The 22,217-nt window shown below is 34.6% G+C and overlaps 1 protein-coding gene across 2 annotated transcripts; it reads left to right on the top strand.

Annotated features, from left to right (window-relative positions):
• Positions 1–1,307: 1,307 nt before the first annotated feature.
• pip5kl1 (phosphatidylinositol-4-phosphate 5-kinase-like 1) lies at positions 1,308–21,731 on the top strand. Of its 2 annotated transcripts, XM_056457960.1 has the most exons (11): positions 1,308–1,397; positions 2,513–2,707; positions 10,075–10,125; positions 10,266–10,420; positions 12,633–12,757; positions 12,997–13,031; positions 13,126–13,181; positions 13,406–13,518; positions 15,359–15,521; positions 17,125–17,163; positions 18,981–21,731. In XM_056457960.1, exons 1-11 carry the CDS (start codon positions 1,377–1,379, stop codon positions 19,438–19,440), a joined length of 1,413 nt encoding a protein of 470 aa, XP_056313935.1. In that variant the 5' UTR covers positions 1,308–1,376; the 3' UTR covers positions 19,441–21,731. The 2 variants fall into 2 exon arrangements, with proteins under 2 accessions (XP_056313935.1, XP_056313933.1); XM_056457958.1 differs by lacking the exon at positions 17,125–17,163.
• Positions 21,732–22,217: the final 486 nt, after the last annotated feature.

The following is a 22,217-nucleotide window of genomic DNA, read 5'->3' as shown; positions in this document are numbered from 1 at the left end:
GGCTGTTTAGATGTTTGCATCAGCAATCAGTTGAACTGGTTTGCCTAATAATTGCCAGTGCAAATTAAAGTGTGTATAAGATTTATATTGCTAACATGTTTATTGGATTTCTTTTTTTAATTTTTATGGAGATTTATTACAATTCAACTTTTTTATTGTTCAAGAACAAAGAACAAATACACTTCACGCTACACCTACATATGATACTTGTTACATATTCAGCCACCTGTCACACCAAGAAAACTCAACTAAGAAAAACAACATATAGTAAACAAACAAGGAAATTAAGGTTGTGGTACCTTTGTTATACTCATAATTGATAATCATTTTAAATGTTGCCAGAGATTATCACATTTCCCATGTACTTCTCTCTCGTTATTTAATCTCCCCAGCATACACTCGTATGATGCAATTTCAATCATCCCATTAATCTACTCTTTCATTTCTGGCATTCTGGGACACTTCCAATTATGCAGGATCATCCTAGCCAGTCACCCAAAAGGCATAGCCGAGGCTCTACAGGTAACTCACAGCCTAGCCACTCCTCCATTATTAAAATTTTACACCAGGGTAGGTAAACTAAGCAACATTCCTAGATCATGTGTAAATAAGGACTCTCTTCTTTATTGCATTTCCATTAAACAAAAACAATAGTCCCAACGTATTTCCTGTTTTACATTTGTAATTTCTATAGCTTCTGAGAATCTAAAAAGAGCCACATATTGATAAATTATCTTATGATAGCTGTTTTGACATGAAGTTGTGATTGAGTTGCCTCTTGTTACAATTATGAAATGGTTTGATAACAAGCAGGAAATGTTCATGGGCCAATGACATCACCACATTGAAATGGTTTGAGGACTGAAAAACATCCACAAGATCAAATATTTCTGATATTAGTCTAAGATTTATCCCTCGAGCATACATACACCTTACATAGCATTACATACGCTCTGTTCAATTTCTGTTTTGATATGTGTAATATGTGTGGACACCTTGCACTAGTGGAGTGTGCACTGTGCAGGGCTTTATGAGCAACAAAATAACCTAATGTAAAGTTCACAAACTAGAGAGCACTGCAAAGCGCATCATAACATAGCGGACAAGTGCTTACTGCGTCGTTTGGGAAACAACTTGAAAGGTTTTATTAGAGAAAACTACGGTGTCGTCACAATCTACTGAAGGCAGTTGTGGTTTAGGCTTTTTGCAGTTATCAGTATCTGTGTTCTGTGTGTGTGTGGGGGGGGACGGGCAGCTGCGGGAGCGCGCACTCCGCTCGAGCGCGAGCGTCTTCGTTCGCACACCGGCCGTGTCATGTCACGAGAGGACACAGCGAATGCGCTGATCCCCTCATCCACAAGCCGGACAGAGGGCATATGTTCATGAACTACAGCGAGGTACGTGCATATCTTTTAAAAAATCCATACGAATACATTACATTTCATTCATTTTTTTTAATCGCAGAGGGTAGACTCAAGTTATTCAGATCAGCTCAGGCTCTCCTTGATCTAATATCAGTGTGTTAAATGTGCATCAAATTCATACTTTGATTCACCATTGCAAATATAAAGCCTTTGTTATTATTAATATTTGTCTTTCTGCTATTTATTTTTTAAAACCTCGACCTGCCTTTATATAGGGAAAAACCCTGAAATTAGATTGAAAAATTGAATTTCTTCATGCAGAGCAGCTGATTACCATCAGGGGAAACAAATGTACTTCTGTCTGTTTAAATATTGCTCTGGCACTCGGTGTATAGTGGTGAAAAACACATGACAGTCGGAAGGACAAGCTAAATGCTGTTGCACTGGTGTTGAAGTGGGCTAAAGTGACACTATTTGCAACTATGATTTCCTCATGTTCAAGCAGCATACCGGTGCTTTTATGAGCTGTGCGTATCGCAGCTGATGGTATGTCAGATTGCTGACGATGGAGTGTACACTATATAGTAATGGAGGTTCCAGATAACATAATTTCAGATAACTTATTGCTTATCTATCCGAGTGACCACACCTAAAGGCCTCTGAGATGCAGAAACTAATTTTGATCTGTTGACTGGGAGTTTTCAATCTTTTGTCTTGGTATTTCAGCATATAGTACTATTAAAAGATATTAACAGGTTATTTTTTATGTATCTATTTATTTGTGTGTGTCTGTTTGGTTGGTTTGAGACACACAGTGTTGTAAAGGCTTCAGAATATTAATAAAGGTGTAATACAGCTTAGACACTCATAAAAATGTAATTTAAACAGCAGCTTTTCTCTTTGCTTTTGTATACTTTGAAGTATTATTTTATTTTATATAGCTGAGATTTTTATTTGCATTTAATACAATTTCTGTTAGTTTAAATCAATTTAATTTGATGCAGAATATATTATATTGGACTCTTACTATGTTTCTCCAAGCAGCCATCAACATTTTAGGGGTCTGTCTCTGTCTTTTAAATATTTCTGCATTGTTTAGCATCTGCCCAGGCATTGTTAGTTTTTTTGTTGCCTCCTGTGTGTTGTAGATGGAGATGTCAGGGCCGAGTGTGAACCGCCGCAGTCGCACGGTGAAGAGGCGGCGGTGGGGAGGACTGAGGCAGCAATGGAAACTGCTGGGTCTGTTTGAGATCGACCAAGAGCATGAGTTTTATAGTCTCACCTGCATGATGAAGGAAGGGCTTCGTGCTGCTGTGCAGAACACCATTGACAACCCTTTACCTGTGAGTATACACATGTTTATGAGCTCACACCTCCAGTCCCAAGAGAATTTGGCTCCTTCCAGATGCAGGGAAAAAAGTAGAAAAGATACTGTCAAAGAGTTTTGTAGATTTTTAAAGGGGTCTGTGGAAAAGAAATATAAAACTTGTATAGTTTTGATTTAAAGGGCACCTATGGTAAAAAATCAACTTTTCAAGCTGTTTGGACAGCCTTATGTGCATGTATGGTGTATAGACTGTCATATTGGGGTGATATAAGCACACCCAGTGCTTTTTTTTTTCAATTTAACAACATAAAAAACGGTGGACCAATTGGAGCTGTATTCAAATTGACCGCTACTTGACGTAGGAGAGCGGCCCCCCCGCCCACCAATATTGATTGACAGGCGCGTCATCATATCCTCAGTTTGTTGATTCACGTCTGCCATTTTCAGCGTGAGTCGAAGCGAGATCACTAAAGGAACACCATAGCTCTATTTATAGATGCAAGGCTCATTGGGCTCAACACAAGAGCAATATTCTCCACATTATCGCTCTTATCAGAATTATTGGTTGTATCTTTAGGTAGGTTTGCAAACATGTGTACTTCTCATTGAGTCTACCTTATACTTCAGTCGTTTGCATTTCTCGCGATCCCAGAAGCTCCCTGTGATCTTAACTAGCATGCGTTTTAGAATTGTAAACATAGGTTTCTATCAGGGTACACTCAAGTCGACGGCTGGGCGCCGCGGACCGATGTTTAGAATTCAAAAATGCGTGGCGCGACGATTCGGGACACTTCATGCTTCTGGTGCGCCACAGAGAGTGTCTGGTGTGCCGTGTCGCGGCTTTGAGCGGCGGATCCGGTGCCTCAGTCAAAGTTAATTCAGTGTGCGTGGTTATTAGTTTCTGTGTACAAGCTTGGCACTTGAAACTAGCACACAGTTGGCTGTAAAACTGTACAAAGACACAAATGATTTTGTACTCTCTGCTTGGTCTGTGTCAGAGTCGTACATGTACGACTGAATGGTGATCCTCTCTCTCCTTCTCCGTCTGCCTGTCAGACTCTGTTGCAAACGCAGAGCGGGTGAGCTCATGGCCCCGCCCCCTTGTTACGTTGGCAGGAAGCCGAAACTAATTTACATGTGAAGCAACACACCCATAAATCAGCGAACTGTGGACACGCCCCCAACATGACACTTTTTAAACACATTATAATAAAAAAATCTGAATTGTGTTTTGAACTGAGCCTAAACTGGCACACTTAGAAGAACCATAATATTTATATTAAATCATAAAAAAGAGGTAAACTATGTTCCCTTTAAAAGAAAAATAGAAAGACATTTTGTTCTATCTGGTTTATTTACTTTGTGAGTAAATGTATGACATACATGTGTGAGAACTTTTCTACCGAGAAACGTTTACCTTTTTGCACGCTTAGTTCACCATAACAGCTTTCCAATATAACAGCTTTTCTTTAAAGATTTATTACAAGTTTTACGCAAAAGTCTAATCCTTTCATGGAATTTAACAGCTTCATCATTTGGTAATGTTGAAATAATTAAAGGTGCAGTACGTGATTGTCTTCAGAAATGTTTTTGTTGTTGTGATGATTGAAAGACTCTTCACATTCCAATAGTTATGATTAAAGTAAATGATCTAAAGATATTTTTATGTATTTTGATATTCTGGGTAAGGCATAAAACTAAAAAAATGTTCATCCAATTAAAAATGATCAGGCCGATAATTCCAATAATTCTGATAAGTAGCCCAAATTGTCTGTCAACAAATGTAGATTTGTACATCTTCACACCCATTCATTGAGATTTGCCATTTGCATGTGCATGCACACCGTGTTCACATGCACACAGCAGAGAGAGTCTACATTAAAAAAAAAATCCTGAATCAAGTCAATAGCCTAGTGTTTAGTGTGCCGACACAAAGCACCATGGTGTTCATGGTGACCCGAGTTCAATTCCAAGCTCGAGGTCCTTTGCCGACCCTTCCTATCTCTCTACTCCCAATACTTTCCTGTCTAAAACCTTCACTGTCCTATCCAAATTAAAGGTGAATAACCCATAAAAAATTATTTTGGAGGAAGGATTGCACCATGGCTAAAGTATTTCATTTAGACAGGTATTGTTACATTTTTAAAATATTTTAGTCACGCAACACTGATGTAGATTTTGTTGTTTTACGAAAGGGTTATATGCACACAAGTGTTGACTATTCGTGATTTCAGAAAACGTGGCTTTGGACAGCAGTGTAGGCATTGTGTTTTCAAAGCTATAACAGATAGCATTTTGGCAGATCACTTACTGCACCTTTAATGTTTTAGTAATTATGCAGTGGATATGTTTACAAAGTGAAAAATCTACAAATGTACCTTTCCATTGTGGTTTTGAAAAGTTTTGTTGACAGGTGACAATCTTATCAAAATGATCTCTATTTACTCAGATCCACAAAAACAACTCAAAACATACTATACTATAATGTGCATGCCAGACCACTATATGCAAATACAATCCTGTAAGTTTGCTATTGTTGCATTAATTTGTCAAGTACTCGGACATGTGAATTGAACAAATAATGTGCATGCATGAAATGTCAGGATTTTTACAAAATCATGTTTTTATAGTGAAATATAAAAAATTGAAAAACAATTTTTGAATAAAAAAATTGAACAACAGTTCGCCACTTGTGTAAACAACAAAATCATATCAGCTAATCAAACTGTTTAAAAGGCAGAAAATTATGCGTTATATTCACTCAGACATTGCTAGTAAATTAAATTACTTGCAAACTGAGGACTTAAAACAAGAAAAATTAACATTAAGCATGGAATCTACATCTTTAATATAAGTATTATTATTATTTATTATGTTGTTTTATTAACAGCTTTGTAAAAATCTGGTGCAAATAAAATTTAATTTTAAATTTTAATCTGGTAACAGTAGAGATGAATGACAACAAATCCAAAATGCAGTCACCAAGAAATGAACCATTCAGCTCACATTACACATGTGCTGAAAAAAGGTGAGAGAGACAAAAGCTTTGGCCTGATCAAAGACCTCCAAGGAGACAAGACATGCTCCATTTGCCATTAATTAGTATGAGGGGAAGCTCCATGGAGAGGGCCGCGTTTAGTCTGATCTTTCCATGGAGACTGTGTGTTTGTGGTGCTAAAAGGCCTCCATATTACAGTGATCAAGCTTGATTACAGCTTTACTTTTCATTATGGTCATTTGCTTAAGAGTAGCTGATCTGGGGGTAGTGTTGTGGGTAATTCATTAATAACAAGTTATGTAATTAGATGACTTTTTAAAAAAAGTTACTAGTAAAGTAACAGATTCGTTATTTTAATTTCCAAGAAAATATCTGAGTTCCTTTTTGAAAGATTTATCTATCGACGGCTCTTCTTTTCGTTTGTTGAGAGAATTCACAAGTGTTGTCTACTACACTACCTGATAAAAGCCTTGTCATTGATCCCGAATGTAAGAGCAACGAATAACAATAACTTTTCATTTGGAAAAGTGGCAGAAGGTAGATTTTTCTGAAAAATCATCTGTTGAACTGCATCCCAATCATCACAAATACTGCAGAAGACCTATTGGAACCCACATGGACCTAGGATTCTCATAGAAATCAGTCAAGTCTGGTGAAGGAAAAATCATGGTTTAGGGTTACATTCAGTATGAGGGCATGCCAGAGATCTTCAGAGTGGATGGCAACATCAACAGCCTGAGCTTTCAAGACATTTGTGCTGTCTATTATTACATTACACATCAACGTTCCTGAAAGCAAAAAAGGTCAATGTGCTCTAGGATTGGCCAGCCCAGTCACCAGAAATGAATATTATTGAGCATGTCTGGGGTAAGATGGAGGAGGCATTGAAGATGAATCCAAAGAACCTTGATAAACTCTGGGAGTCCTGAAAGAACGCTTTCTTTGCCATTCCAGATGACTTTATTAGTAAGTGATTTGAGTCATTACAGAGATGTATGGATGCAGTCCTCCAAGTTGATGGGAGTCATACACAATATTCATTCTTTTTCCACTGCACCATGACTTTATATTCTATATTGTACATTATTTCTGTTAAGTGACAAGACTTTTGTCTAAGCAAAGTCAGACCTTACTGTTCTAGTTAAATTATTAAAAATCAAGTCATGATCATATTTTATTGTGGTAAAATAAGCATAATCTAGAGGCCTTTCTTTGTCTTTCATATAAGCCAAATGATCAACTAGAAGACAAGTTGTTATTTGTTGTCCCTAAAACTTGGATAGGCGACAAGACTTTTATCAGGGAGTGTATGTGTAAACATGATACGTATTGCGTACTGTACTGTAGGTCTAGTTTAAATGTGAAAATGAATTTACTCGTATAATTTGCACAAACACAGATTCAGTATCCCTTAAAGTGAATTAAAACTGTGAAATACAAACTCAGGATATTCATTGCTGAATACTCTTCTTTTTTTTTTGAGCTGCTTCTCAACTGCACAGATTTGATTTACAATTCCTTTAGCCTGAGGTTTATTCACTTCACACTTAACATCTTAACACTTAATCATTTTTTTGTAAAAAAGTCCATACATTTTTCAAAAACTTTTTATATAAATGCAAACAAGCAAGCCCAGTCCAGAAAAAAGCAATGCATAAGTAACAACATATTGTTTTCTTTAAAATGTACCTAAGTACTTTTTAAAGACAACTTTTTACTTTTAAAGACAACGTATTATTTTTCTTTTAAAATGAGTTTCCTCAACTCTGGCTGGGTTGTGGAAGAATAACCAAGTGTTTGAGCAACAAACACCATTGTACTGCATGCATTGGGGAGGAGGAAAAGAATGCCAACAATGCACCATAGAGAATGGTAACACCACAACAGAGGGCAGAAATGAGACTGCTAACATCAGAAGCTTCTTCTAAACCATGAAACCAGGATGAAGTAAAACGTTGATAAATAAAAACATAAGCATAATACATAGTGTAAATTTAAATCTTAGTGTGTATTATACTAAAACATCAGTATCTTTCAACTCTGAACGAGATATTTGCATGACTGCATTTTTCTCCTTTAGACTGTGCAATTTTCATCTGCAGAACTGGACACTGAATAACTGGATACTTTCTCAATTTTAAGACCATTTTCTGTAAACAAAAGATATGTATTTAGAGTTGTGTTTTGGAGTTTAAATGTATATAAAAACACAGCCATGAGTTAATATCAACCTGCATATAAAGAGATTAGTCTTATGATGTTTATTGGCTTCTCTTCACTTCAGAAACATCACAGTTAGAGCTGAGTGATATGACATGATGCATAAATGTACTTTAAGTACATATTCAGCAGTTAACGTGTCGTTTGCCTCATTACTATCATATTATTTATCAAATTTCATAATATACATATTAAACTAGCAAAAGAAACATAGAGTTCCATAAACATAATAATTATAAGTTTAGATCAAAGTTTATCATTGTTGTAATCTCACTAAGAAAAGTTGTGGCCAATTAAATGCTTCCTGAGCGTTCATTTTAATTATTTAATGTGGATCGTTAGAGTGTTTTGTTCAGATTAGCTTGATTTACCCCAGGGTTTTACAAGGGTCTTACAAGAGAACGAGGAAACAATGATATCTGAGGCTTATGGTTTGTCAGTTCCATTTTCTGAACTCTTATTATTTAGCTATGTTTTGGTATATATTTAGATTGTCATTCTATGGCATCTTTAATATTTTATTTTTGTTAATACATTTTCACTGCATTTAAATCTTGCTCTTTATTAATTCAACATTTTATTTACAAAGGGACACTAGGAAACAGACAAAAGATTAAAAGCCCAAATGACAAAACACAAAACAAACTGAACATTGAACAAGTTACACTCACATAAACTAACCCATTAAACACCTCAAAATAACTTCATGGATTCATTTCAACAGAATTGTGGAAAACCATAAAAATACATGTTCCCCTTTTAACAGTGCATTTTTAATAGTTCAGTTTTTTTGATCCACGCAGATGGTTAGAGGCATGAACCTGTCTATGAGGCAAACACATCCCCTGATCCTATTCTGTAGTGTGTTCGCACTCATGGTCATGTGCTTGTCTGTAAACAAACACACACAGAGATGATGTTGCAGAGAGCTGGTTCTATTGAATCCAGTGTGCTTATGCAGCAGAATGAATCACAAATGTGCTGCCTTTTGTCCAGGGGTCAAAGCACTATGGCAATGATCAGTCACAACTTTACTTTTGTATCATAATCTGGTTGATTTTGACAATAAAAGAGACATCATTTAATTAAACTTTTTATTAAGAGATTAAGAGAGTAATATATATATATATATATATATATATATATATATATATATATATATATATATATTTACATTTCTTTTTACATAACCATATAAAATATTTTAAATTTATTTTTATTTTAAAATATTTTAATATGTACAGTTGAAGTCAGAATTATTAGCCCCCCTTTGAATTTTTTTTCTTTTTTTAAAAATATTTCCCAAATGCTGTTTAACAAAACAAGGCAAATTTCACAGTATGTCTGATCATATTTTTTCTTCTGGAGAAAGTCTTATTTGTTTTATTTTGGCTAGAATAAAAGCAGTTTTTTAAAAAACATTTTAAGGTCAAAATTACTAGCCCCTATACACTATATTTTTTGATAATCTACAGAACAAACCATCATTATACAATAACTTGCCTACTTACCCTAACCTGCCTAGTTAACCTAATTAACCTAGTTAACCCTTTAAATGTCACTTTAAGCTGTATAGAAGTGTCTTGAAAAAATATCTAGTCAAATATTATTTACTGTCATCATGACAAAGATAAAATAAATCAGTTATTAGAAATGAGTTATTAAAACTATTATGTTTAGAAATGTGTTGAAAAACTTTCTCCGTTAAACAGAAATTGAGGGAAAAAAATAAACAGGGGGATTAATAATTCTGACTTCAACTGTATGTATGTATATATATATATATATATATATATATATATATATATATATATATATATATATATATATATATATATATATATATATATATAGTTGAAGTCAGAATTATTAGCAGAATTATTAGAATAGATTATTAGAAGAGAGCTCTGCTATGATGTGAATTTCCCTTTGGGATTAATAGTCTAACAAACAAACAAATGCAGTAATAATGTGGTTAAAAAGCAGTCATTGCTAATCTGGTCTAATTAAAAAACATGTTATGACTATTTTATAAAATAGAAATTCTTTGGGGATTGTGAAAATAAATAGTAATAGTTGAATGTGTTGTGAGGGTTAAACAACAAAAGGAAATACAACATGACCACTTCTCATCACTGGTCATCTATTTTGTGTTTTATTTTTAGGACGAGCTGTGTGAGGATGACTACAGCCTCGAGGTTACTCAAATCCATAAGGTATGACGCTGCTATCTGTGATTTTAGCAATTTTGGCTGTGCCATATGAAACGTGAGACAATGAATAAGCAGCTGTTAGGCAAGTGCTTGAACTCTTCATCAGATTTTCTGTATTATTTGTGTGTATATTTGTGCTGAAGGACTTCAGGATGGAGACATATGCAGGACCGGTGTTTGCAAGTCTGCGTCGCTCTCTGGGAATGACGGAGAAGGAGTATCAGCAGTCGCTCTCCTCTGAAGGGTGTTACCTGCAATTCATCAGCAACTCCAAGAGCAAGGCAGATTTCTTCCTAACGTGAGTCAGCACTAACATCTCACATGCTGGAGAATTTGCAGCACAGACAGAACCGGACACCGCTCACAGAATCATGAATGAAAGAAATCACTTAGCTTAATATGGCTGCTGAACTGCAGTTAAAAAAACAAAACGTTTTTTGATAGGACTGCATGATTTTTGAATAAATATAATAATGACTAATAATCAATCAATATACATACATTATGTACAGGTATAGTTAAAGACAAAATTATTAGATCTCCTTTGAAAGTATGGGAAATATATATGCAGCAAAAATAAAACAATTTCCTGAACCAGAAACTGGTTCCTCCATTTGAATTATAGTTTGAGCATTTGATTTGTCATTTAATTATTACAGGATTTTACTGAGTTGTTTATGAAAATTAAATATTTGATTTTTCATTTGAGAATGCATTTTGATTTATTATTTGTTAGTTTGAGTGTTTGATTTATCATTTGGGTAGCTGTTTTGAAAGTTCGATTTATTACTTGATTTTGTTTAGACATTTGAATTTTTGTTTTTAATTTTGTTAGGAAAAAACTTTCATTTACAGTCGAAGCCAGAATTATTAGTCCCCCTGAATTATTAGCCCCCTGTTTATTTTTTTCCCAATTTCTGTTTAACGGAGAGAAGATTTTTTCACCACATTTCTAAACATAATAGTTGTAATAACTCATTTCTATAACTGATAACTAATAACTGATTTATTTTATCTTTGCCATGATGACAGTAAATAATATTTGACTAGATATTTTTCAAGACTCTTCTATACAGCTTAAAGTGACATTTAAAGGCTTAACTAGGTTAATTAGGTTAACTAGGCAGGTTAGGGTAATTAGGCAAGTTATTGTATAACGATGGTTTGTTCTGTAGACTATCAAAAAAATATAGCTTAAAGAGGCTAATCATTTTGACCTTAAAATGTTTTTAAAAAAAATTACAAACTGCTTTTATTCTAGCCAAAATAAAACAAACAAGACTTTCTCCAGAAGAAACAATATGATCAGACATACTGTGAAAATTTCCTTGCTCTGTTAAACATCATTTAGGAAATATTTTAAAAAGAAAGAACAATTCAAAGGGGGGCTAATAATTCTGACTTCAACTGTACATGTACTGTACATACACAACAGTTAAATACAAATTAACAGTCCACATGCGCAAAGCGTTTCTTTTTATGTAGCGAACTAGGTTAATATGAGATGAAAATTCACGTTAAAAGTCTTTCGCTGTTAGGGTTAGGAATACTGCATCCTTTATTTTTTCAAGTGAGGATGCCTGAGATTAAATAAACTAAAAATTAAAAAGTAAATCAGTGCGGTTTTGTGATAGTTTTTATCTTGTCATTATAAGACTTTTGAATAATACAGTATCTTAAATACTATTGAATAGCTAGTGTGTAATAATAAATCTATAAATAGTTGAATTTGCACAAATTGTTACTATTATAACTATTATAACAAACTGTGCAATAGTTATTTAATTATTAGTTTACTCCCTTCTGTGATTTGGGTTATATTTTATATAACTATATTTTTATATATTTATGAAATTATAAAATATTATTTATTATGTTAGGTTTTTATAGTGTTTGATGTTTTTTATGTTCTTGCTGGGTCTGATGCAACGTAATTTTGTTCTGCATTTCAAGGAAACTGAAGCTGGCAGAAGCTTTTTTTGGGTGAACTTGCTCACAAAACTAATCTTTTTAACTTAATGGAGAACATTTCTGTAGTTGTACAGACATTTTTACCAATTTTTGCCAAACCAGCAAAAAACAAAACAAGTAATTTCAATTTTTTTTTAAAGTTGAAATTTTTACAGTGTGAAGAAAAAAATATGACTGGAAATCCTTGCTCTGTTAAATATAATTTGGGAAAAAAGTACACATTTTAACTCTACATACTGTACATACAGATTACAAATAGATTATATAATATAAATACAATAAAAGAAGTTACTAAAGATAAAAATAAAAACGCATAAGGATGATTCTGAAGAATCATGTGTTACTATAGACTGGAATAAAAATGTAATGATACATTATGTGACAATAATACACTTACTATATTTAAACAAAATGTAGCCTTTGTAAGCATAAAAGATTTCTTTAAACATTAAAAGTTGCACCGACCCTTAAGGAATAGTGAATGTCATATACACAGCTGTTAGTAAACTTTGTAACATATATTTCCCTTTTCTATTCAGCAATGACAAGCGATTCTTCTTAAAGACACAGAGCAAAAGAGAAGTGCAATTTCTCCTGTCTAACCTGAGTATCTACATGGAGCATCTGGAGAAATACCCTCACTCTCTGCTCGTCAAGTTTTTAGGTGAGCTGGGGAATTCATGACTTCTAGGTCAAATAATTTTATGTGAGAAATCCCCCCAAAATTATATATATATTACTTTTTGGACTATAATAAACATTGTAAATAGTACTAGCAGTGCATTAGGATTTTAATCATGTATTGGGATTTGCATTATTTCAATTGTTATTATTTTGATATTCATATCAATTTTATCTTTGACACATCTTTTTATTAAATTGTCATGCTTTATTCATGGGTAGGTGTGCACAGGATCAAAATAGCAAATCAAAGGAAGGTAATTATGTCAATTATTCTGTATCTTTCATTTACAGTCTATGTTATTGATTATATCACGGACCCTGAAAGCTGTAATAATATTTTGTATGCAGAAGTACTTTATTGTGATGCAAAGTGTCTTTTACCCTGATGACAGAATCATGGCAAGGTAAGGCTTGCTCTAAATGAATATGGAGTGTTGTCCATTATCAGTCCTCTAAATATTTAATGTCTCAACGTATGTGCAGCACACTTACAGTAATCCCCAGCCTTGTAGTTATTGGTGGTTAAAAGCTTTGCCTTTTAGCTGTTTCTTTTGCCTTCCACTAATGATAAAAAAGATGACTTTACTCTTCTAGTTTTACTTTCACATTTTTTTTCTCCATGTTAAAGGTATGATATAAAGGGCTGTGAGGTGAGCCGGTGGACGGATCCAGCTCCTGAAGGCAGCCAGATCATAGTGGTTTTGAAGGATCTGAATTTTGAAGGACAGTTCATTCATTTAGGTAAACTCAGAGGTGAAAGTGGACATAATTAGACAAGAATTTGACCAATGAGACCCAAAAGAGCCATACACGGGGAGGCTGCAGACCTGGGGTTTCATTTATAACACTTTGCATAGAAACTTTCCTAAAATGTGAACATACGGCTGAATACTTAGAATTTATTTATTAATGGTCATGGCTTATGTGTTGAAGTAAAGTGGTTCAATTAATTCAGTATTAAAGGTAAATAGGTTTACTTAGTGCACATAAAGCACATTCTCCCATCAAGTTTGTTTTTACTGATCACAAATTCAAATTTTGTGTGGTACAGTGCATGCGGAAAGTCTTCATAACGTTTCACCTTTTCCACATTTTTTTATCTTACAGCCTTATTTCAAAAAAGATTAAATTCATTTATTTTCTCAAAATTCTACACACAATAGCCCATAATGACAATGTGATTTTTTTTTAAATTGTTGCAAATTTATTAAAAATAAAAAAGCTGAAAAATCACATGTACATAAGTATTCACAGCCTTTGCCGTGAAGCTCTAAATTGAGCTCAGGTACATTCTGTTTCCACTGATAATTCTTGAGATGTTTCAGCAGCTTAATTGGAGTTCACCTGTGGTAAATTCAGTTGACTGGACATGATTTGAAAAGGCATACACCTGTCTATATAAGGTCCCAGGGTTGAGAGTGCGCGTCAAACCACAAACCAAGCATGAAGACAAAGGAATTGTCTATTGACTACCGGGACACGATTGTCTCGAGGCACAAGGCTGGGGAAAGTTACAGAAAAATTTCTGCTGCTCTGAAATTTCCAATGAGCACAATGGCCTCAATTATCTGTAAGTGTAAGATGTTTGGAGTTTGCCAAAAGGCATCTGATGGACTCTCAGACCATAAGAAACAAAATTCTCTGGTCTGATGAGATTAAAATTTAACTCTTTGAAGTGAATGCCAGGCGTTATGTTTGGAGAAAACCAGGCACCGCTCATCAACAGAATAATACCATCCCTACAGTGAAGCATTATGGAGGCAGCATCATGCTGTGGGGATGTTTTTTAGCAGCAGGAACTGGACGACTAGTCAGGATAGAGGGAAAGATGAATGCAGCAATGTACAGAGACATCCTGAATGAAAACCTGCTTCAGAGTGCTTTTGACCTCAGACTGGGGTGACGTTTTATCTTCCAGCAGGACAATGACCCAAAGCACACCGTCAAAATATCAACGGAGTGGCTTCACAACAACTTGGTGAATGTCCTTGAGTGGCCCAGCCAGAACCCAGAACCAAATCCTATTGAACATCTTTGAAGAGATCTGAAAATGGCTGTACACCGTCACTTTCCATCCAACCTGATAGAGCTTGAGAGCTACTGCAAAGAGGAATGGGCAAAATTTCCCGAAGACAGGTGTGCCAAGCTTGTGGCATCATATTCAAAAAGACTTGAGGCTATAATTACTACCAAAGGTGCATCAACAAAGTATTGAGCAAAGGCTGTGAATACTTATATACATGTGATTGTTCAGGTTTTTTATTTTTAATAAATTAGCTTTTTTCACATTGTCATTATGGGGTATTGTGTGTAGAATTTTTGAGGAGATTAATGAATTGAATCCATTTTGGAATAAGGCTGCAACATAAAAAAATGTGGAAAAAGTAAAGCGCTATGAATACTTTCCGAATGCACTGTAACTGACGTACAGACGTTTCCATCCCATTTTGTGAATACATTTCTTCATTGCATGTCTTTAGTGAATCTTTAAAATGGTTCGGCACCTGTTTGCACTGGTGTAGTAAATCTGGTCCTTAGACCTCATCTTCATGGATCTCATGCCTATTTGTTTACATGACAGATCAACAGCGTCCTTGGCTCCTGCGTCAAGTGGAGATCGACACAGCTTTTCTACAGACGCTCAATGTGCTGGACTACAGTCTCCTGCTGGCCCATCAGCCTCTGCACCAGGATGAGCTCAGCCAGAGTCTGTCCTTCGCAACACTCATCATGCGCACCAAAAAGTGAGCAGACATTTTGCCCTTATATTATGATGCTGGCCAGTTTGATTTGGATAATAAAATGTAATTTTTTTTTAGAAATGCTAATTAATAAAAGAGAACATTTTAATTAATAAAAATAAAATCTGGAAATGTTGGAAAAATAATATATAAATTAATTCTATATAATGTTTTGATGTAGAAATGTTTCAAATTTCGTAATGTGTGAGAAGGAATAACGGTCACACTTTACAATAAGATGCCATTAGTCAATACTAGTTACTAACATTAAATAAGAAGGAACAATACTTATACAGGATTATTAATCACCATAGTTTATTTTCACAAATGCATTATAAAATGGTATTGGTAATTAAATGGTAATGACTAATGGTAATGTTTTAGTGTTTTTGACCATATTTAAGTTCATGGTGTGATTTGAATTGAGTTGCGTTGAATTGTTTGACTCACAGCAGTCTGAATTTGATTCTTATCATCATTCACAAACTATCACAGATATTTACAAAGATGTTTTAAAATCTCTTAGTAAAAATGATCAAAACAATGTTCCACAATGTGCCCGTTATAGAAGCCTGGTTTTTTGTTGCGAATTTGAATGAAGTTTTTTGGTATTTTCTTAATATATTTTTCTTTAACGAATGCCAGATCATTGAACTAGCTTGACTACTATATGACGTACATGCAGGAGATGCTGTAGTATTAAAATGTATTTAATAAAGTGCAGAATACTGATCTTGTGTGGTGACTGTTCACATTTATCCCAGGTGTGGTCACATTAACCATTGCTCAGCTAAATTTTATGAGCAAAATCTAGTAGGCAGTGGTGGAAAGAGTACTGAAAATTCACACTCAAGTAAAAGTATCATTACTTGCCCAAAAATGTAGTCTGAGGAAAAGTATCTGTTGTAAATATTACTCAATGTATGAGTAAAAAGTAGCCATTTTAAAATTATTCAAGAGTAGTGACTGCTAAGTATTACGCCATGCAAAGCTGATGAGTTAACAAGCAATTTGTGCTTGTGTTTGTAAACGTAACATTCTGTACTGCATTTAGTTTTGTTTTAGACTATTTCGTGATTTCACGTCACAGAGTAAACATCCGTCATCTTCTCATCAGTGACATGCATCTAAACAGTCTCTGGATCATTGTGTGTAAGGATTTTAGACATCCTCTTTGGACATTTAATGCTTCCAGATGATTTACTGCATTTATAAATCACTCATGTCTTGAGGTAGTTCAGTATGATGCGATTTACTTTCTATGTGTGATTTGATTGGACAGGAATCACAGGACTGATTTTTCTGCTCAGCCAATTCCCACAGACAAGAAAAAAGAAAGTAGTGACTGCAGGATGAAGGAAAGTAGAGGAGTAAAAGTACCAATACTGCCCTAAAAAGTACTCAAGGGAAAGTAAAAGTACACATTTCTTAAACTACTTTTTAAATTAAAATTTCTAAGAAAAACTATAATAGTCATATTTGGCCTGCAGAACTTCACCAAAACAGCCTGAATGTGACCACACCACTAAGGACTCATACTTTTAGTTGAGTTCAGGATTTAGGGATAACCTTGACTGTGAATGTTCATGTTCACCTCTGTTTCCAGATCATTCCCTTTCTTCTCCAAACGACCACTGGCAGGCAGGCATGTAGCTAAATCACATCCAGCTTTTGCGCTATTTTTAAAGCAATGTCTCAAAGAAAATAACTAAAACTAAATTACTAAACCAAGCTTTACCAACCATGTGTGTCCTTGCTACTACCATGCTATTATTCATTAATAATCATCTTCTCATGCATTGTAATTTATCCAACATTTGAATTAATAGTTCACCCACCTCCCAAAAGTCATATTTATAGCAGAAAGTCCAAGCTGCAAGGAAAATGAATAGCAGTGATGGACTGTCCAGCTTTTTATTGAACAACATACTAAATTTAAGAGTGTTTGTCAGAAAAATGCCAAAAGTACAAAAGTACATTTGCAAAAGTACATAAAAGGATTACTTTGAACCAATCTAAGGTCTGAACAAAAACAGCAGACAGTGTGAATAAATGCAAAAACTTTCTAAGAGTAGGTGGTGTTTATGGAATTGCAGAAATAGAGCTGTTTTTTCTGTGCACAAATCACTAGTTTATTAGTATTATAAAGGCTAAGATGTGTAAACAAACAAACAAAAAAAAATCCCTGGACAGTCAGTTTCCTCCTTATATACATTAATAGAATTCATTCTTAAAATTATATAATTTTCTCCAGCTTTCAAAAACCTTTCATAACCTACCATTATACTTTCATACAAAACAAAACCTGTGATGTCTCGATAAGTCAGTTGGTAAAATTGCCTAACATTGGACAGTATTTACTGTATGCTGTATTCAGTTAAACATTTTAATTACATTTCTTTTTGATGATTATTTGAACAATTATATTGATTCTCTCGAATTTATATTATTATTATATTAGTATCTATTTCTATCCTGCTTGAATGCTTCAATTGTTGCAAATGTTGTGATAACCTTTTTGGTGCCCCCTAGTGGGGTTACAGTATGACCCCTTGGTTGGGAACCACTGATAATTTTAAGAGTGTACTCACGCTAAGCACTAGGGCTGCTCGATTACAGGAAAAATCATAATCACAATTATTTTGGTCATAATTGTAACCACGATTATTCAAAACGATTACAGTTGAAGTCAAAATGCGCATCCCGTGCTGCAAATGTTACATTACATGCTTTTAGTCATTTTCACGTGAAACTGAGCTTTGCAGAGCAACAAATGTGTACAAGTGGAAAGGGGGTGGTATATGATGGAATAATAATTTTATCTCGATTAATGTGTTTTCATAATCGTTAGAAGCCAAAATCGAAATCGAAACCAAATTTTCGATTAATTGCACAGCCCTGTAGGTACAGTTGCCTTGAACCATGCCAAAGTGCAATTGTCCCCCCTCCTCCTGCTCGACAGCCTGCGCTCACATTGCATTACCATTGCATTTTACTAAACAGATCCACCACTTTTGATGCTCATAAATGATCATGAAGTCCTCGTGCTGCAGGTATTTGGGTTTGCTAAAGGTGCAGCTGACGTGCAGTGAGGCATACGTGTCTTTACTAAACTACGATAGTTTCCAACCGCACCGTGCTCTAGCACACCTCTTTCAACCGGGCCAGGGCCGGCAAACAGAACCGTGCCTGGGCAAAATTCGGAGCACTCACACTTGTCAAACGAACCGGGAAACGTAACAGGGCATGGTTCAGATAGCATAGTGTGAGTGCACCCTAAGATAAACATCCTGTTTAAGCCATATGTTAACATTGCAACTGTTTTTACTTGCTATTAATAGCATGGAAAGTTCAGGTGAAGTAACCTGCTGCTAAAAAAAACAAGAGCTTCAACTTTGATATAAGCAAAAGCCACATATTTTGCACCTGCTCAATTTAATGTTCTTATGTTCTGTCTGTCAGGTCAGTGAATCCAGTGTCCAGTCCCACACATGCCGCTTCACCTACTGTACCCGGAGTGGTGGCAGATGAAGACTCAACACCCCTCGCCTCTGAATTAAACTGTACACATAACAGTCACATAACAGAATGCAATGGCAATGATGGAACGGACAATACAAGTCTTGAAGGAGAAAACATTGAGGGACCCAGTAGAGCAGGAGCAGAATCGGCGGATCTACAAGCATTTCAGTCCCAGAACCGGAGGCTCCTTCCCAACTTCAAGAACCCGCTACATGTCATTGATGGACCAGAGCAGCGCTACTTCATCGGCATTATTGACATCTTCACTGGTTATGGCTTTAGGAAGAGGCTTGAGCATTTATGGAAAAGACTGAGACATCCAAGTCAAACGTTCTCCACTGTCAGTCCTCCAGCTTACTGTCACCGGCTGTGCCATTGGGTTCAGGACCACACAAAATAAAAGAGGTGACAGATGATGTGCCTGAAGATATGCACCTGACCCATACATACCTCATTAGGTAGTGGAAAGGACCTGAATGTACATTTGACGGCAAATGTTTTTGCTCTTTAAAGAGATTGTTCAACCCAAAATGAAAGTTCTATCATTGCTTAGTCAGGCTAAATACTATAGAACACACAAGACGTGCCACTCTTATACTTTTGGATGGTGAAATGGCAACGGTCACTCCAGAAAAGAAAGCACTGCCTTCCAGTACAGGAGCCAATTATCAATCGGTATAGACTGAGGATTCTTTAGAGCAGGGGCTTGGTCCAGATGCCTGTTTTTTAAGACAGTTTCTGTATCTCAGTGAATACTACTAATATTTAAAATGAATGTATTCACGCGCAAATCACATGGCGACCACTACAAACTTGTAAACAATAAGCTTGCTGCCATTTTTGGAGATTTGCTGTCAGGAATCAGTTGTGAATTACCTTAGAAGACCAATGTGAACCAACCAGAGGAGGATACTGTGTAATGTGATTTATTGATCATTGCGGTAGTTACATACTTTGATTGACAGGATGACATCTGATTGTGTCCTCCAGAAATAGCCATAAAGAGATTGGTGTTGTGAATTTGTTCCCTTTGGGTGCGCATGCACATAGCTTGGGGAACCTGAAAAACTGCATCTATATTATGACTTGAACAGTTAAAAACTAAATTTATGAGAGGGTTTTTGTTAAAGTTAATTGGTGATTCAAAAGTTAATTATAAGCTTGACAGAATCTTTTGGAGAATTTGATGTTTCCCCATGTAAAGAGTTAGGAGCTGCACTTGCATGCCTGAGAGCCATTTCAAAGATGGTCACTGAGTGAAATGTTTTCCTTAAAAGGACTTTGTTCACACTCATGTTGTACCAAGTGCATTAGAAGTTTGTTCCTCTTGAGAACACACATGTACAGTTGAAATAAGAATTATCAGCCCTCTTGTTAAATTTTAATTCTTTATTTTTTTCCCCAATTTCTGTTTAATGGAATTTTTAATAGATTTTTTTAACACATTTATAAACATAATAATTTAAATAATTAATCTCTATTACCGGTTTATTTTATTTTTGCCATTAAGACATATTATTTTACGTACGTATTTTAAGTACGTAATATTTTACAAATTATTTTTCAAGACACTTATATACAGCTTAAAGTGACATTTAAAGGCTTAACTACTTAAGACTTAACGTTAACTAGGTTAATTAGTCAAGTTAGGGTAATTAGGCAAGTCATTGTATAACAGTGGTTTGAACTGTAGACAATTGGAAAGAAATTGTTTAAGGGGGCTAATAATCTGGACCCTAAGATGGTTTTTAAAGAAATTAAAAGCTTTTTTATTCCAGCCAAAAAAAAAAAAAAAATCCCCACAACTTTCTTTCTCCAGAAAAAAAAATACTATACTATATATATAATCACAGGAGGGCTAATAATTTTGCCCTTAACAGTAGATCTTTCAATAAAATAAAATAAATAAATTGAAAGTTTGTTCAACAAAAGCACTTCAAAGCATACATGATGAGATCAAGAAATAGATGTCTGAAGAGATGAAGAGACATCACTTTATATTATAAACAGGTTTCATTTAGGCTTTTATTTACGTATGAAAAATGTTCAGTGAGCTTCTGTTTTATTCATTAGGTCATAAGGCTGTTTTGTTCACTCCAGAAGACTTGGATTGAAGCACTTAATTCATCCGGCTTTATGGAGAAACAGAAATATCTTACATTTTGTTAAAATATTGTCACTTGTGTTCTAAAGATGAACAAAATCTTGTGAATTTGGAATGACAAGAATAAACGATGACAGAATTTTGATTTTGGGTTGAACTAAAGCTTTAAGTTGACCTTTTTAAAGTCTGTTTTTGAGCTTTTTGTTTACAGATAATTTTGAGTATTTGTTGTAACATAGCACTTCAAGAAAAACACAAAAAGTTAATTGTTGTATTTAAAATGATTATAAGAAATGGTGCAGAGACCCTTGCATTATGCTAAAGATGCATAAGAATGAAACATAAAAAGAGCATTGGATTTAAATTTCATTTTGAAATAATGATTGAATTATGTAATACTAATTACATATATCCCATTCACCCAAGAGTTATCATTTGATAAGCAGCTACTAAGAAATGATTGTCAAAGTAAATTATACCAAGCAAAAGCAGCAGCTTCTATATTTCTTAATTATGTTCAGCATTGGTTATGTGAAGCTACATAAGTGGGCATTCATGTGAGCTTGTTTTGTTTTCAGATATTTATGCAGTATAATAAAAATAATGTTTAAGCTCAGTTTCTTTCTTTAATAATTTGCTAGATTATTTTTGTCAAATATAAGCATAAAACAAATGCAAAGTTCACGATCCTATTACAAAAGGGTTCCTGAAGATATAATTAAAAGTGACAACAGGTATAGCTTCTTGACTTTTTTTTTTTTAACAAAAAACAAAGACAAAAGCGACACCTTCTATGATGAACTGTCTTGAGTCTTTAAATGACCTTAAACATTAGCATTTAATTGTTTAACTTTTCCTAAAAAGCATTTATTTGTGGCGTGTATTGCCTTTGTCTTGTTGTATTTTCTTATTAAGTCTACATGATCAATTATGACTATTATTTTTTCCTCCATTGTCAAAGAATTTTTAAAATATATTATTAGATATTTGTTTGGAGTATTTATTAAGACTGAGATTTAACTGCATTTTGACAACATTGAATTTAGTATTAAAGTAAACCACCCCTTGTCCTT

The sequence above is a fragment of the Danio aesculapii genome, chromosome 5, assembly GCF_903798145.1.
Source record: "Danio aesculapii chromosome 5, fDanAes4.1, whole genome shotgun sequence".
NCBI lineage: Eukaryota > Metazoa > Chordata > Actinopteri > Cypriniformes > Danionidae > Danio > Danio aesculapii.
Note: the sequence above shows the minus strand (reverse complement) of the source record. Positions and strands in the feature narration are given on the sequence as shown.